The 17,436-nt window shown below is 43.8% G+C and overlaps 1 protein-coding gene across 1 annotated transcript; it reads right to left on the bottom strand.

Moving 5' to 3' along the window:
* Nucleotides 1–745: 745 nt before the first annotated feature.
* On the bottom strand, nucleotides 746–17,184 carry COMP (cartilage oligomeric matrix protein). The gene is made up of 19 exons (XM_075037887.1): nucleotides 16,929–17,184; nucleotides 14,712–14,797; nucleotides 12,455–12,506; nucleotides 10,095–10,273; nucleotides 8,686–8,823; nucleotides 7,786–7,863; nucleotides 7,478–7,636; nucleotides 6,819–6,923; nucleotides 6,530–6,637; nucleotides 5,926–6,085; nucleotides 4,585–4,703; nucleotides 4,110–4,162; nucleotides 3,480–3,673; nucleotides 2,863–3,041; nucleotides 2,592–2,640; nucleotides 2,149–2,345; nucleotides 1,833–2,005; nucleotides 1,515–1,654; nucleotides 746–1,351 (listed from the first exon to the last, which is right to left on the bottom strand). Exons 1-19 carry the CDS (start codon nucleotides 17,002–17,004, stop codon nucleotides 1,305–1,307), a joined length of 2,292 nt encoding a protein of 763 aa, XP_074893988.1. The 5' UTR covers nucleotides 17,005–17,184; the 3' UTR covers nucleotides 746–1,304.
* Between the last annotated feature and the right edge of the window lie 252 nt (nucleotides 17,185–17,436).

Below are 17,436 nucleotides of genomic sequence, written 5' to 3'. Positions count from 1 at the left end.
CCATCCTCTTGCCAAGAGGAGAGGGAAAGTTGTGTTCACACCTTGCTTGTTCGGTAACATTTAACAGAAGCAGCACATCCAGTGAATAGTTTTTATCGTATGGCCTCATTCTAGAGTGGAGCTTCTAACTAGCTTGCAAAACTGCATGGCGAAGTATTTGACAGGAGCTGCCTTTCTGATGAAACCATGAGCAACTCTCCTGAAACCACGAGCAAGTTTCAGTATAATTACCGTGAACTGCTTACCTGAAGCATCTTGCAAAGTTTGGCTTTTGTTGTCTCTTCAGGCAGACTGGAATGCTGCTAGGTTATTGTTTACCTGGAAGCGACTGGGGATTACAGCAGTGCAGGATTTAAGACTTTCCAGGTTACCAACTAGAGAAACCCTTTGTCTGCTGTTCCCAGCTCAAGAGAGCACCCATGATACGAACAGCTTCAGTTTTCCCCGTTCCTCGGCTGTCTATTTGCGGGAGTCCTGGCATGGTGTCATAGGACAAATCAAGTATAAAGCTTTCATTTATCGTTCTAAAACTAACTGCCACTTAAAAGAACCAGGTAGGACAGTCTAACCAGAGGGAGGTTCCTGAAAGAAAAAGTGGCCCTGTGCATTTGTACTGCTAACAAAATTATGAATTCAGCTGAGGGGTCTCTAGCAGTACTATTGCTTTCAGCTTTTGAGGGCTTCTCTGTTACACATCTGTTATGGAAAAAGTTGCAGAAGAGGAAAAAGCAACATGCACGTGACCAAGGAGAAGTCTAGTATTTATTATCCAACATTCCAAGTATTTATTATCCAACATTCCAGAACAAAGATACTCTCCTTAAAGTGCTTTTTTTAATGTTTTGTGAGCAACTTGTACATAGGCTGCTCTCTGTGTCCTTTTCAGACTGGTGCTGGGTTTGCTTTGCAGTAGGTCTTGAAAAGGAGAACAACATTCACACTTGAGAGCCTTTGAGTAGGGAAAAGATTCCTGGGAATCATCCACACTAAACTTACTCAAACAATTCCAGCTACTGCAGGTAGCTTCTCAGCACATCTTTTTCCAGGTAGCATAGAGAACTAGTGTTTACAGGCTTCTATTCACACTTGCTGTCTACATCTCTGCCGTTCCAAGGGGTTTTCGTAGCGTTTAAAGAAAGTTGCTGTTGTAGAAAAGATGCCAGATAATGCATTGACACTTGGTGCTGTGCAGAGTGCAGTGGTACGTTACTTACAGTTCTTTATACAGTATACCAGCGCAATAGTGGGGCAGCCGAGCACGATTTTTAAAGCAAGTTTGGCTGGACAGACGTTTAAATCAGACGTTAGTCTTGCTGAACTCTAAATGTTTCATAGTCTTCTGGGATGGTGTCTGAGGAGGATGAGATTAAAGCAAATATAGATTAGAAGCAGAACCAGAAATAAAAATAGAATAAGCTACTGCGTGACATCCCATTAGGCTATCCAAGAACAAATTAACATCTTGAAAGCACAGTGGCAAAAATGTCTGTATTTGACTTTCAAAACCAACTCACCGTTGCAGCGATAACGCAGGTTTGACCAGATAATGTTCTCTTGGGAGAAGCAGAAGACTCCCAGGCGTCCTCCTCGCATAGTTGTATCGAGGACAACTCCAGTGTCTGCTACTACTTCAGGGCCTTCATAGAAGCGAGCTCTAGAAGAGAATAAGCGTGTGTAGGATGTGAACGTGAGACTGATACACACACCCTTGTAGAAATTGTTCCTCAGTCAGACACTCTCCCTCCTCTTTACCACAGGACTGCACTAGAGATGCTGCTTTTTGTGTGTTAAACTTCCACTCAGCCGTGCAAAGGAAATTGTATACCCCTCACCTGATGTATCCAACTTGAGGCCGATGTTGCAGGAACCAGCGGTAAGATGTCTTGTCCTTCCAGCCAGAATTGCGAGGGTCTTTCCACAGCAGTTTGACCTGGTCTGTGGTGTCTCCGGTGTGCCAGAGAGAATTGCGGAGATACTCACCTGGGCCTGTTTTAGATTTCACTGCCTAACACAGAGAAGAGACTGGTGAAATGTGTGGATAAAAGATTGACTGACCATAGCTGCTTCCCCCACTGTATGTGTCCAAGCAGCACAGCTAAGAAAAAGGCAAAAATGCACCACTGCATTCTTTGTCAATGGCTTCTTTACCTTAAGTTGAATTCCGGGTTCTGCTACTGCTCGGAAGGGGTTTGCCTGCCAATATGTCTGTTCCATCTGCTTCCACATGACCACATAAAAGCTGGAACTGTCCTGGTAGCCAAATATGAAGCCAGCATAATCATCGTCTGTGGCAGTGTTGACATGGAATGTGCCCTCAAAGTCCACTCCGTTGAATGCCGTGTAACCTGTAATTGGTAGGAAAACAAATACTCTGTGTTTTGAGACAAAATGTAGATCCATTTCTTGCCAGATTCAGATAGGGGAGGTGGATTTTGCTAAGCCAAATCTGAAGACTGCCTACTACAGAAAATATTTTCCCAGGAGGTGGATGGAATCATGAAGTAGTGTCTGAAATACTTGTAAAAGCTGCACAGAGAAGTACGCAGTTAATGAGCAATAATTTTCCAATAGGACAAAAATAAGTGCCTCACCTACAGCCAGGCCAGGATCGCTGTTCATGGTCTGGACAATTTCCATGCCCTGAGAAAGATGAATGTTGACTCATTAGTATAGCTCCAACTGTACTAACTTTACTTTTGTTAAGTGATCAGGGGAGAAGGACACCGGGGGTGAGACTCTAGGATTAGGACGTTGTTGAACAGTACCATTACACCTGTGGAGTCTTTTAATGAAAACTGCATCCAGTTTGGTACAGGCTTGTTTCCACCTGACTCACTAGCCTGTTCTGGAGCAGTCTCCTACCTGGTTGAGGACAATCCAGTTGGGGTCAATCTGTGCATCACCCTCAGGGTCCAATACAACCGTCTGGAAAGCCCTGAAGTCTGTTAGTGTCACTTCTGCATTCTCTGGGCACACATCAATTCTGTCAATCACTGCATCTCTGTCAAAGTCATCTTCACAAAGGTTTCCCACACCATCACCTGAGAGCATGATAGAAGAAAAGGAGTAATGAGCTTTTATTCATTTCTCCTGCCCCTTGCACCTGAGTTTTACTCAGCTAGCTTTTGGCTAGCACAGTTAAAGGTAGCCATGTCTATGCAAGGTTAAGAGATGTTCAGGGCACCGGTACGCTCTTCCTTTAAGTCAGTTGCGAAGAAACCCTGAGGCTTCTCTTGCTTGCGGAGGTGCTGTTCACAGAAGAAACACCTCAAATTGTAGACACTTCTGGAAGAGAACTTTTCCCAAATATGATCCTGATGTCAGGGTTATTGGAGATCTGAAAATGATGTAAGACTGTCTCAAGTCAATACTGAGGAGATCTTGCTTCCTGTCTATCTCTAGAGGTCAAATTGATATGCATTGGCCACCAGGAACAGAAGACCCCCCAAGCAGAGCTAACGTGCATCCATTTCCCTTACCGTCTGAGTCTTCTTGGCCAGGGTTAGGGACAAGCCGACAGTTGTCAGGGCCTGGAGGTTTCTCATCTGGAATCCCGTCATCGTCGTCATCATCATCGCATTCATCTCCCAGCCCGTCGTTGTCCGTGTCCAGCTGGGAGCTGTTGGGCACTGATGGGCAGTTATCCCGTGTATCTTGGTGGCCATCCCCATCACTGGTGGAGAAAATTACAGGTAAAGATTATCCACTGATACATGCTTTTAAAATAAGCATGCAACACTTTTCTAGGAGCTGGCATCCTCAGCAAGAACAGCAGAAGTTGGTGATTCGAGCCTTATGAAGTCTTAAGGTATTAGTTACACAAATAATAGATCAGAAATGTTCCACCTGTAGTCTATGAATGAATCCATGAGTGGTAGCTAACGATGGGGAAGCCTGCTGTCAGCAAGCTTACATCCGCTAGCCTTTGGGCCATACTTCCACTGGCAAGTTTTTTTGAGGTCTGAAGAAAATTCCACCTCCCTTAACCTCTGTCTTTTTATCGGATAAGGCCAAGCCAGGTTGTCAGGGAGTTGCCACCACATGCCTTTTTCTCCTCCATCCCCAAGATTTCATGCAACCCAAGTACAATTTTTGCAGCAAGCTCTCACCTGTCCTGGTTGGTGTCACAGACATCTCCCACTAGATCATGATCAGTATCTTTCTAGTAAAATAAAGCAATAATCATTTAAACTTTGCATAGATCAACAGGAATATTGGGCAATAAAGAGAACAAAGAAGAGGTGTTTGTTAGCCTCAGTGCCATGGTCATTCTGATCGCAAACAGAGCTGACAACAGTGGGAGAGTTCCTTCTGCAGTATTTACAAGTTGCCCTGCTGAATTCATGCAGCACTATTTCTAAACACAGAAGAACAAGGTAGGAAGAGTGAAGTCCGGAGTGCAACACTTCCCCTCTGACTTATTCTTCTATACGCCAGGATGTTTGATCTCAGGGGGCTGTACTTTTGTACTGCAGGATGGCAGCTAAAATTTGCAAGTGGTAACCTTGGTGATGCACACCTTAGGCAGATGACACAAGCAGTGTCTTGAGTGAGAGAAATGAACCAGTAAGAGTGCTTGCTTACCTGGTCTGGGTTACTGACTGTTGGGCAGCTGTCACACACATCTCCTACGCCATCACCATCGCTATCTTTTTGATCAGAGTTAGGAACTCTTTTACAGTTGTCCATTGTGTTTTTGATCCCTGTAAAACATGCAAAGTGGACCCATCAGGGCAATAGGGCTATTAAGGTCTACGCAGCAAGATCTCTTTTGGATGTAAGAGATGGCAAAAATCTAGGACAGTTGAATTCATGTAATAAAGCCACAATTCGAATTTTTGTGTATGTTTCACACACATCCTAGCAGCTGTGGAGGATGGAAGAGATCAGCAGCAACTGATCTTTAAAAATACTCCAGACTGCATCATGATGACTGTCTGAGCATGCTATTGCACATGAACCCGAGAGGAAATGTCCTTAACTGCGTAACAGCTAAAGAACTGAAGATGCTTCAAACTGTCATCGTATCTGTGCAGGAGTGAGTGGCCAAGAGGATGAAGATGAAACTATCTGTAGTTCCCTAAACCATGACAGAGTCTTTTTCCTCTAAAGTAGACGTCTATATAATTATAAAATAAGTCAAGGTTAATCTTGGCTATTTGACATGGAAGATTTAGACAGTGCCTTTTCAAGGCCTGAGACAGGACAGGAACAATCTAATTGGCAACCTGTATGACTTCACTTCCCACTTCTCTGCATTTACCTACTACACCAGCAAATCGTGCCAGCGGGGAGCTACTTGGCAGGATGTAGCCAGACCCAAACAGCGCTAGATGCACTGGAAATACTCTGTAAATAAATACGTATGTCTCAGACCAGAAGCAGTTGTGATTTCTGGCTTTCAAAAGCAGGCTTTGTGCAAATACAGCATCATTAGCACACAGACTGTTTCTAAAGCCAGCCAGGTTTTTTTTTTCACCCCAGAAGACAGCCCTGACACATACTGCCTTGAGCCGGTAGCTGCTAACAACTTGGATATTCCCATACTTCTTCGTAAGTTTAAATTGCAGCACTGGACTGAGATCAGTTTGCATGGTACATCTTTCTTTCTTAAGTCTGACACAGGTTTGATGTGCATGTGCACAAGAAGAATGCTAATAAAAAATTGTTAGCACCATCCTGATGATCAATCTTTAAACTCTGCAAGAGCTGAACTGTGAAGGATGCTGGCTTGACTGCTCATCTTTGCATCTTAAGAACTGAGTTGTGCTTCATCCCATCAGAAATTAGTTCTACTCCTGTAGAGCTCAAGCCGCTGAAGGCTGGCACCTGTGGTGAGGATCTCTAGCTGCACACTGAATAGGTTCCTGGTTCTTAGGTCAGTATGTCTGCACCTCTCTGAGGATGCTCTCCAGCTGCTCTTACCATCTCCATCCATGTCATCGTCACACTCATCTCCCCTCCCATCGCCATCAATGTCCCGCTGATCATTGTTCTTCACTTGGCGACAGTTGTCACAGGCATCACCAAAGTTATCCTTGTCTGCATTGCGCTGGTCTGCGTTGCGTGTGTACATGCAGTTGTCCTGCGGGAGAGAGGGACTGGCTGAGGGGAAGTGTTTGGCACTGAGCATGCTACTGAACAAAAGTTCTGGGGTATGTGACCAGCTGCTCTGAGAAGCCCAGCAGCCTATCTGCAGCCAGTCTTAGTTCCCTCTATTCAGCCTAGTCACTGCCTGTTCAGGGAACACCAGTAGCACCTGAAAATACCTCCAACCAGTGCTTGACCAAGTGGGAGAGAGAGACTCCCTAACTCTCTAGGGGACCATGACTTGTAAAGTCCCTTCAGTGCCATGATGTTCTCTCCTGTCTGCTTGGTTTTAGAGGCTTCAGACCATCCAGATTAAAAAGAAACATTGCACGCTGTTACCTGCAGGTTCTCTAAATTCACATTAAAGGTGAAGGCAGTTGCTTTGCAGGACTTCTGGGTACGTTTAGGTATGTCAGGGCTTAAGCATTAGAATTCAAACCTCAGCATTTGATATCCCATCTCCGTCAGCATCATCATCACAAGCATCTCCAATTCCATCCCTGTCTGCATCCTCTTGGCCAGAGTTGGGGACAGTCATGCAGTTATCCTGAAAAGAAAGCAACAAAGGGCCTGTTAGCAAGCTGTGCGTATCATTTAGCCTGAGTTCTGAAGGTTGGGCAGGTCTCACCAGCACCCAAGGCCTGCCCTCAAATCAGAATTGCCCAGTTCTCGTTAGGTGTTCCTCTGATATACTGTTTCCAGCAAAACATGAGACAACTGCATCTTACCTTGCGGCATTTTTTGTCAGAGCAGCGTTGCTTCTCATCAGGGACTCCATCAATGTCCGTATCCTTCCCACAGACATAGCCGTTCCCTGCCCACCCCACGAGGCACTGGAAGACAGCAAATAAACAAAATGAGGCTGCCAGTGAGTCCCCTGATGGCCACACGCCTCCAAAATTGAAGGCTTTACATGAGAACCAGCACAAAACATTGCAAATCCAGGTACACAATACTCTACAGGAAAAATATTGCCTGCAAGAAACAGTTATGCTGCAAATAGTATTTTAAATAGCTCAGATACAAGCTCTCTGCTTGTTCCTGAGATTATAAAGACACATGCAGCAGCAAAACTTCTGGGCTCCAGCAAGTTGCTGAACAGTGCTTCTCCCTGCTCAGCCGTGTGTAATGTTCCATGACTGACAAATCTGTAGTGCTTCAGGCAAAAAAACCCAAGCAAACAACGGTGGATCTGAAGTGCCAGGAGAAGTCCACTTCTGAGAGCACCGACAGAGATAATGCCGTAGCTCAGGTGTTAATGGAGAGCAGGTCTGTGTCGGGAAGGCACGCTCTCCAGGAGAGGGCAGTGGCAGACCCAGGAGAGCAAGCACAGGGCAAGGGAAACCAGAGTGAGCAGACCCCAACCGCAGGGAGGTTTGGACCTTACCACGCAGGAGAGGGACCCGTCGCGTTCCACGATGCACTGTGCTTTCTCGTGGCATGGACTAATTTCACCATTAGGACAGCGTCTCACCGTCTGGCTCTTGCAGCCTGTGACTTGATCCCCAACAAAGCCAGGTTTACAAGCCCCACACTTGTAGGATCCCTGCAAGAAAAAGCAATAGGGAATTAACTATAACAGAGTCCTGGCAAACCTTTGCTGTAACCTTCCTCAGCAACTGGATTGCCACAGCTAACAGAGGCCCCAGAGCCTGGGGAAGAGAGATCCACATAAGGCTTTCCAGTAATATTTACCCGTGTATTGATGCAGATAGAGTTTGGGACACAATTTCTAGCAGCACCTGTCTCGCATTCGTTGATGTCAGTACAAACCTGCCCAGGAAGAAAAAAATAGACATTAACTTCACTCTTAAGCAGATACCAACCACATCAGACTACAGAATTAGGGCATCACTAGATGTAGAAGCAAAGACCCTGACACACCCTACTAGGTCCCACAGCTCAAAGTTTTCCTTCCGACAAGCTTGAGCCAGATCCCAGCAATACTCCTGACCCCAGGCAAGCTGTTCACCCTCTACAGAGTCACCAGAGATTTTACCCTGGCAAAATAGCTTAGCTCTGAGCTGAGCTGTCAGAGTATCTCCTTACTGTAAAAGGATAGAAGAGAGTCAATGGAGCAAGAAGGTCAAAGACTGTGTCCTGTGACCAGCTAGCAGCTCTCTAAATAACACAAGCCACATGCCATTCTTACTTTTGGCAATATATTCTTATAAACCATACTCAGACTAGGTGATTTGTTGGGTTTTTTTTACTTTCATCTGTCTGTAGCTGTCAGGGAAGCAGCAGGGCCAGCCACTGCATCAGCTCTTCTGTGTCCTAGTATGAAGGATTGCCCAGGCTGGCTTCACAGCCACAAAGGTGTCAGAGACATAACATTCTGTCCAGTATAAATTCAGCAGAGGTAAGGTCTTGGAGTGGAGGTTGCTTTGCTGTTGATGTGCTAGGACATCCTTGGCAAGTCTCTCCTCTCACCACACCAGTCTCCCCACCAATACAACACAGTCATCTTGCATTTCCCTCCCATTCCTTTGAGGGTTCCAAGACCTTTGAGGGTTCCAAGACCTTTGAATTACAATTACGGAGGGGAAAGAGTTAATGGCTTCTGAAGGAGACAGAAACGTTTCTGGGCCTTACCTGTTTGTTGGCCCTGGCATAAGCTAGTCCAACACCTTCAACCATTTGCCCAGTGAAGCCGGGAGGGCAGGGATCACAGCGGAAGCCAGGTGTGGTATTAATGCACTGGACCTTCGGGAAGCAGGGGTTTGCGTTGCACTGTAAACAAGGAAGAGGTTGTGTAGAACTGTGAGGCAGGCTCGCTCAAGGCCAGCTGTGAAGGCAGCTCTCAAAGCAAGCCTTGCTGGGTGAGATCCAGCTATTGTACTTTTATTTTTAAAGAATAAACCAAAAATGCATAGAAGTTCCTGGCTTTCCTTGCAAGTGGAAAATGCAGCTTCCCCATCTCAGTTGTTCTCCCAAGTCCCAATATGTGCAGACAAGTAAAACAAATCAACTTTCAGGACTAATTCTTCTTAGGTGACATCAATTGTCCAGGCAAAGAGCTGGCTTCACACTTTCTTTCCTGGCAGTCTCTGAATCCAGAGAACTGGATAATTTCTTACACTGGTTTTGAAAGACAAGAACAGTTGTTTGTGTACTACTCTGGGAAGCAATTGACTTTCCAAAGTTGCTATTAATGCTTGCTTTATTTTCTCCAACACTTTATTACTTTCACTGAATTCTTATACTCTGTACTGGCAGATGCATTACATTAATACAGCGGTTCCCACGTTTTGGTGACTAGCAGATTATCATCAATCTCAAAATCTCTCATCGAACCGTTTAACTTCAGCAGGTTTTTAAACTGAAATGCTATAGAGGTGATATGACTTTGCAAGACACTTAAGTTGCTTGGTGGACTAATCAGTGAGCATAGGGCTATGGTTTGGGAACCACAGAACTAAGGAATCTTAGGGACATACACAATTAATGGTTGAGTAAAGCTTTGCATACACACAGAAAGTAAACTTGATGGAATGCCACACTCTCTAAAAAAAAAAAGAAAAATTAAACAGTATCTGCCTAGCAAGGTTTGATTTAAAGGCAGAAGTAAAGCCATACAAGTAGTGTGGTAAGATTTATTGTATAAAGGACTATTCAGGAAGCATTTGATTCTATTCCACACATAATAAATCTTATCTCTAACAACTCATCAGCCAGTAGCTCAAAAGATTGTAAGACCAAAAGGGACTGTTCTGGTCTTCCAAACTCACCTTCCTGTGTGGTACAAACCAAAAGCTTTATTTTGTTTCAGCCTATATCTCTTTTAGAAAGAAATGCCTAGCTAGAGTGGATATAAAACCAACATGGAACAGAGCTTAAGGGAGAGTGAGATACAGACTTCCTTCCAGTGAAATGGTGTTTCTGTTGAACTGCAGCTCCTAGGGGAATTGCAAGACTTTTCTTTATAATCACAAGACAAACCTGCAACACTAAGAAAAGTGAGCCAGTTTTATAGCTTCCAGCCTATCCTACTTGTTTTTTACCTCATTGATATCTGTGCAGTGGGACCCATTGCCTGAATAACCCGGGGGACAGGGTCCACAGCGGAAGCCAGTGCCGGTCTCGGTGCAGGCCACTCCAGGGAAGCAAGAGTTTGGGAGGCATCTGTTAAACTGTGTCACAGTGATGACAGGGCCTGTCACCTCCGTGTCGCCTCGCATGCCTAGAGGACAAGAGGAACATTAAAAACAGAGCTGTCACTGCCAGACACTATCATCAGGTGGTCCCACTGTCTCAGAAGATATCAGTGTGCTTCACACACAGGATATTTCCTCACATTCCTTCTGAGGGTTGGGCAGTTGTAGCTCTATTTTGTAAATGGAGAAAAATGAAGCCAGAAGCAGCAATTTGACAGATTTCTGAATCAAAGCAGACAAAAAATAAGTAAGAAACCCCAGAAGTCTTAGCTCCAAGTCCAAAACTCTTTGTTATGCCACCTTCTTTGTTGGTGTAATGCCCTTGCTTTTGCAGTTCCACAGAGCTCAGTTCTCTCCCCGGTTTCCCCATAGCTACACCTCACTTGTGGTATGGACTCAGACACTTGGCTAAAGCAGAACCCACACAGACTTAAATCTGGGAAGCATTGTGGAGGGCTGTCAGCCAATATCTCTGCTGTAGACAGCAGGCACATTAAACAGGTCAGCTTGGTTTGTAGCAGGAATACACTCACACAGAAGGCTCTCATGCTGTAACATTATGCATAACATGCTACCTGTTATCTCCACAGGGCTAGGAAACCTCACTTCATCCTGGCAGATGAGAAATCAATCTGTTATTCAGACATTCATCACTTCTAGGCTGGAATACAGCAATATAGTCTATCTAAGCATGAAGTGTGTGATGTGTAGGAAATTCTAACCCATATAAAATGCTGCCGCAGTCCTATTCAGAAGCACTCTGAACACATCAAGCCTGTCCCCACACCTCTGCGCACCAGCTTCCCTTAAAGTTTTAGGCCAAATGCCAGGTTTTTGTCCTTATCCTCATGACCTGACCCACAGCACAAGAGAACTTGCAAAATTAATCTGTATGGGATGCAGAACTTCACTGAAGGCCAATTCAAGACTGTGAATGAACTTTCCCAGAATCTAGAATTGTCACAAGTCTCCCACACCCACTACTCTAAGTGGCAGGGACACTTTTTTCTCCCACTTTCTCCAGCTTAAAAGCCCAACATAAAAAACCTGAAACAAACCAACCCAAAAACCAACACTCTACCATCACCAGCAGCAAAATCTTCACTAAAAACAAGGCCTCTCTTCATGCTTCTCTTTCTGAGAAATAATGAGAAGCACACGACTGCTGTGAGTCAGATTGTTCAATGCATGACTAAAAGAGGCTCAAATTCTATGGTAAGGAGTACAGGAGAAGAATACATATAAAGCAGAATAGCAAGTGGGGAAGGCAGAAATCAAGTAACAGAGAGAAAGTTCAGGACAGTTTTATGAGCAAATTATTAAAACAATTGCTGTGGATGAATGCATTTCTGTACTGTGGGTCCCAGAAGCTTTGGCTAATCTCTTTTCCAGCAGAAGTACAATCTCTCCAAATGCAGAAATGGTTACTGCTCCACCCTTTGAGTGTACTGGCAAATAATAGAGCATCTCCAAGAACCATGCTTTCTGAAAGCCAGATATACTGGAAGTAAGTTCCAGTCTAGAAAAAAAACATATACTGGGGACCAGAGGGCAAGATTTATATGGGAAAATTTATGACCCTGTTTCCTGAATCCTCTGTAAACAACCTCTTTGCTTGGATGGTGGCAGCACTAGGATGGAAGGAATAGCAGAGCAACGCCTCTTGGGGGTGATGTTCTCTTCCACTTGCAGCTCAGGAGTAGCCAGCTATATCCCACAGGATAGCCAGTGTGCATTCCCAGGCAATTCTAACATTGGCCACGGCCTGGGTTATTAGGAGATGTGGCTGAGCAGCTTTCCGCAGCAGAATGCAGCTACTCTGAGAAATATGGCATGGTATGTCACAAAACCATTAACAAAGCTTTTTTTTTAAAAATAATGGAAGTAAGCAAATTCTGGGGATTTGCTGGAAGGAAAGATGAATTTTTTAAGGCTACTTCTGCACCCCATGCTCAGGAAAGGGGTAATAGCTTCAGCTGCCATGGAATGACAAGAACAGCATGGAACACAGGTCCATGAATGCAGAATGATGTTGGGGAAAAAAGCATCACCAATATTGAGTATTACCCTGTGACACTTGGGCTAATTCTGAAACAAGCTATTTTCTTTGGGGAGATGGTCACAGGTGGCATTTTACTACTTGTTTGGACACAAAGGTATGGAGGACTTGGAGGCAGTTGAACATAGAACTCAGCTCAGTAACTCACCACAGGCATCACACTCCATGACTGTATTCTTCAGGAATGTTATCTCCTTAATCTAGAAGAAAACAAGAACCACCATTTAGCCAAAGGCTGAGTTTTGCTCCCACGCAAACTAGTAGCCCCACTGCCAGAAAACAGGGTGTCTCTCTGAGATTGCACAGCTGCTTACGAACAAATTAACTTTTACCTCAAAGTCTATGTTGCAGACTTTTTGGAAGCTGAGGTGGCTCGTATTCCCTGCTGTAAATCACTTCCTACTGTAGTGTTTCTACAGGCTAACTTGATACTACTATTCTATCACAGATGCAGGAAACACTTGACTTGAATACATAGAAACAAGTGTTATAAAGAAAGAGAAATCTACTTTATTTGGGTCTCTACTCTAGAAGATGCTGAACTAGCAGTCCTAGAGAGGTCTGCTTTATCTGCAGTCCAGGCACTGCACAGGTAAATTCAGGAGGGGGTTCCCCTGTGAGCCATTTTTGCAGATACATGAATAATCTCTGAGATTGCTTATGCCATTCTTTCGCTCTAATGCCCTTGCTGTGAGGATATTTAGAATCTATTCATGAAAGCTCCTCCCTCCAGACTTCCTCTGATCTCTAGGCTCCTATTCCTTCAAGCTCTTATAAAGAGATAATCTGTAGCATCGGCAGCGCAAAGATGCTGTTCCTTTGGTGAAGAAAGGAATACGGGACAGGCACAAGTAAGCATGTCAGTCTCAAGCTAACATTTATATGACTCTCTAGCATCTTAGATAGCAATCCTAGCAGACTTCTTTCCTGCAAAAGCCTCACTGGCTATCTACAACTGATGCTCAGGACCACCCTTCCACACCCTGTGGACTTTATGTTTCCATGATTAAGTCATTTCACTTTGACAAAAGCTTCTACTCATGTCTCTCTGCCAGCTTCCAGGTATAAGAGCAAGCTTTCATTCTATGTTAGATTCTCTCTTCCCTCCAACACCGCCTGGGGTCATGTATTTTGAATAGTTAAGGCAGAGATAGATCTAATCCGAATCCCCAGAACATCTCCCATTGGAAGTGGGTGACAGAGAGCTGAGTGGAGAATTCAGAGCACTGTCAGTGAGTGTCAGTGGTTCCTTTTTGCCAAGAATCCTTCAGCCTTTGGCTCAGGAGAGTAGATCTGGCCTTTTATTGTTATGCCTTTTGCCATCCTTATTGCCAACATCCCAAGATGCTGATTCAAGGAAAAGTAAGTTTTAGAAAATCTTTGCACAGATTAAGAAATTATGAACTGCCACCTTGGCTCTCCAGTTGTATATGCAAGTTTGTCTTCTGAGGAAGAATTTTCTTGAAAGTGCTGTTGAGAAAAAGGCCATGGCTAAAAAAAAAGTAAAGGTGGCAAGAGCGAGAGAAAGAACAAATAGAAAACCTGTATGGAGAAGCAGTGCTAAGCTGGAAGGGAACACTGGAAATCATTGCTTGAGGCTGCCAGGAACCATGTCTGACCTGATTCCTAGTAAACACTGGGTATTTATGCAGCAGCCTGAAATGTGAGAGCAACTCAACGCAACAGATGTTTTTGCAGATTAGAGGCCGCCCAGTTTGCACTGGCACAGAGACCTGTCTGCCATTCCAATTATCTGGCAGGCAAAGGCTGCTGCCCTCAGCTCCCAGAGTGGATAAAGGGAGAATGGAACCTTTTTCTATACTTAAAAGAGAGTTGACCAGACAAACCACGATCTCCTCGTTAAAATGGGAAAAGATCTAAGCACCCAAGAAGTTCCAAATTCCCTAAGAAACTACAGGAGCCAGCAAGGCTTAGGATTAAAACAACAAGAGGAAAGAGTGAATACAGAGCTTGTTTAGACTCCATATGACTTCCCTTTCCAGGACCCTAATAGATGGCTGAAAGGTCTCTTCCATCTTCCAAGTTTGGACTCTCTACTGATTTCATGAGCCCACAAAATCAAGGAAAAAGTGACTTGTTTTTCCAGTTAAATATATACCTACTGTGTGTGTATGTCTTTTTTTTGAGTTCATTCTCCATGTGCGCTGTTTTTCAGGAGACACAGTTCTAAACAGCAGAATTCGGTATTCAAATGAATCCAATTTATCTCAGAATTACAGATCTGATTTTGAGACCACCTCTTGATTCTGGTTTGCAGCACAATAATTGTATTGCTTATTTCATGTAACGCAAGAAGCAGGCCCCCAAATTCCAGAACTCAGCAGAGGATTCAGAGACCTCTCTTGTGCAGCATATAAGGAACTAGGTCCCTTTTTTTCACCTACCTGCTGTTTCAACAATTCTCGAACTTCCATTAGCACACGGTTAGTTTCTCTCATCTCTTCCAGCATTTCTGGCCCAACGTCACCTCCTGAAAAACCCAAAGTGGTTGGGAAAAACACAGAAGAGCCATTAGCAGTACAAACCACCTGATATTATTAACTTCAGCTTAATATTAAAGATACAGACTCCTCCACACTAGTCTCTGCCAGTTCCTAACTAGAAGCTTGTTGGAACTAAGAGAGACTTGCACGTAGGGTAGAATTTGCGCTGGGCAGGGCAGACAGTGATAATCAGCCATGCCTGTCAGGTAGGTAACAGTTACCCCTCAGCAAACAAATTGGCCTGGCAGTTTGGCAGTTGTGGTAGCTGTTAATCTGGCATGGTCTCTGCAGTTCACACATAGGAAGGCTTTGCTGCCAAAAGAAGCAAATCAGTAATTCAGTGCTGTGGAAGCTCCTGTGAAGGGCACCACTAAAGTAAGGCTTTTTGCTGAGTCTATCCCAAACGTGCTGCCAAGCACTGATCGTGGAAAACCAGCACATCAGTCGTTGCCTTGCCTGTTCTCAAGGTACAGACTTTTTTCTTGCTGGAGATGGGTTCTTTTTGGGTAGCGGCAATTTCGAATTGCTGTGTAGTGGCTTTGGGGTACAAAGGATCCATCTGCTCATCCATGCAACATTGTAAAATCTTGTTTAAACTAAGCTGAACAGAGGATATAAATCATCTTACAAGGTCATCTAGGGCAGATTAACACGACTTTTCCCTCCCATCTGCTAGATTCTAGACTTGCCTAGTCCTTTGAGACATGCTAAAAATCGAGTCTACACTCCAGCTTTGCTCAAGAACAATGAATGGAAGTAGCTCATTGTTTCTAGAATTATATAAGTTTTAAGAAAACTTGAACCATTTAAAAACAATTGGACAGAAAGTTCAACTCTGGTATTCTCCTGTCTGCCATGAGAAAGTACAACCTTATTTCTCTAGTTTTCTAGATTAATCGATCCTCTAACAGAAGTCACACCTTGCCTACAGTGTAAGCAAACCTTTATGAAGAGAGAAATAGCAGTATCTTCTACAAACAGCACTGTGTGTTCAGGGGAAATTAGCTGGAGTTAGAGGTCTGCCTCCTTCAGCATGAGGAATTTGCCAGCGCCAAAGGCAGGATGTGAGCCCGTACTACTGACTTAGTACAACTTCAGCATTCTCATGTGACAAATGAACCTGAAAGCCTCCTGGGTCCTCCCCACACAGAACCAAGAGGACTTTATGAATATTTGTAACCTCTCCAATACATTTTGGTTTGGGAACTAAATTGAAAGTACCACAAATGTCATTCTAAGACAGAAAGACTGAATTAAAGTCACGTTTCTTATTTTATTGAAAACAAGGAGCTTGCACTTAATTTCTAACTTCAAACAGAGGTTTTGAATAAGCTCTGCATGAAGGCTTCAGGCAACTTCTGTTATTCCTGGGAAGAATTTTCCATCCCTAGTAGCAAGATGTAATTTAAAATAAAAGTTTGGGGGTTTTTTTAATATTCAAATGCACAATAATGATACAACCACTCAGAGGAGATTTCCAAAGGAAATCTGTGCGCTTGCAGACATTGCCATTACTATGCATCCTTCTCCGTGGACTCATTCTGTCTCCACAAGCACACATCTGAGTCTCTGGTACACAGTCTGAGTCTGCCAGATCTCACAGATCCTCTTTGAGTTGAGCATTCCCTTAATGGGCTCTTCAGAGAAGTGGAACTTTTGTAATGAACTTAGCATGGCTACGTTCCTAGAAGTCAGGGCTTCCCTGAGCTCTATGTGCACAAGCAGAGAGAATATCCAAGGATCCTGCTATCGGACATTCTGTATGATCTGCTTTTTAACTTAAATCACATGCAAAATGCAGGTTAATGTAAAATGCCTCTTGCAGGTCATTACAAAACACAACAAAATTCCCAGTTGGGCTAGAATAAATGTTTTCTTTAACAAAACTTCCCTACTCAGGAGGAGAACTGGGGAAAAAAAATCTAAGACTGAACATTTACACAGTTAAGCTTCAAGTTTCATATGAAACTACAAGATCCCTGAACATTGCTTTTAGGCTTCAGTAGATGCAGCTGAAATGTTAACCTTCCTCCTCATTCCCTTCTGCAAAACAGAATTTCATAGGAGTCTAGAAAGCATACGAGTCCAGAAAATATAGAGATAATTAAAATTACTTACCTGCTCTTCTCTGCTGACATGATGAAAAAGGACATGAGAGGCAGAGGAGAAAAACCAATGCTAGAGCTGAAATCATCTTTGAGTCTTCAGGCAGTGTGGATGTATGGGCTTCTCTTGCAACGAATTTTTAACCTGCAGGTTTGCCTCTGCTCCCCATTAGTGTCTGTGGTTTGCTATTTATGAAGTTGCATTCCTTCCTCTGAAGTTCTTATTCTCTGATGCTGGACGAGGGGTGGACGTCATTTCTGGCTGCTAGTCCAAAGAGAACGTTACAAAAGTAAACAATATGAGAAACTCATCAGGAGAGTAGTTTAATTTTTTTTTTTAGACCGGCTTGCACCAAAATAGGTCAGAAAATTCCAGAATTAAATGGATTCTTTTTGGATTAGGGTTTTTATTTCTTCTTCATGGACACAGGATAGACAGATGATTCATAGCCCTATCCCTCACAGATTTTCCTTCTAAAACTGCTCACAGGATCACAAAAGCTATGAGACATCTGGACTTC

The sequence above is a fragment of the Buteo buteo genome, chromosome 10, assembly GCF_964188355.1.
Source record: "Buteo buteo chromosome 10, bButBut1.hap1.1, whole genome shotgun sequence".
NCBI lineage: Eukaryota > Metazoa > Chordata > Aves > Accipitriformes > Accipitridae > Buteo > Buteo buteo.
The sequence above is the reverse complement of the archived record's forward strand: the minus strand, read 5'-3'. Positions and strand labels throughout refer to the sequence as shown.

Excerpts from the sequence above, each read along its gene's own strand:
- COMP (XM_075037887.1), bottom strand. The coding sequence starts at position 17,004 with ATGATTTCAGCTCTAGCATTGGTTTTTCTCCTCTGCCTCTCATGTCCT. Across the intron at positions 7,864-8,685 it reads ATGCCAGGGCCAACAAACAG|GTTTGTACTGACATCAACGA; the intron begins GTAAGGCCCAGA and ends CTTCCTGGGCAG. Across the intron at positions 1,655-1,832 it reads CCTCAAGTTGGATACATCAG|AGCTCGCTTCTATGAAGGCC; the intron begins GTGAGGGGTATA and ends ATTCTCTTCTAG.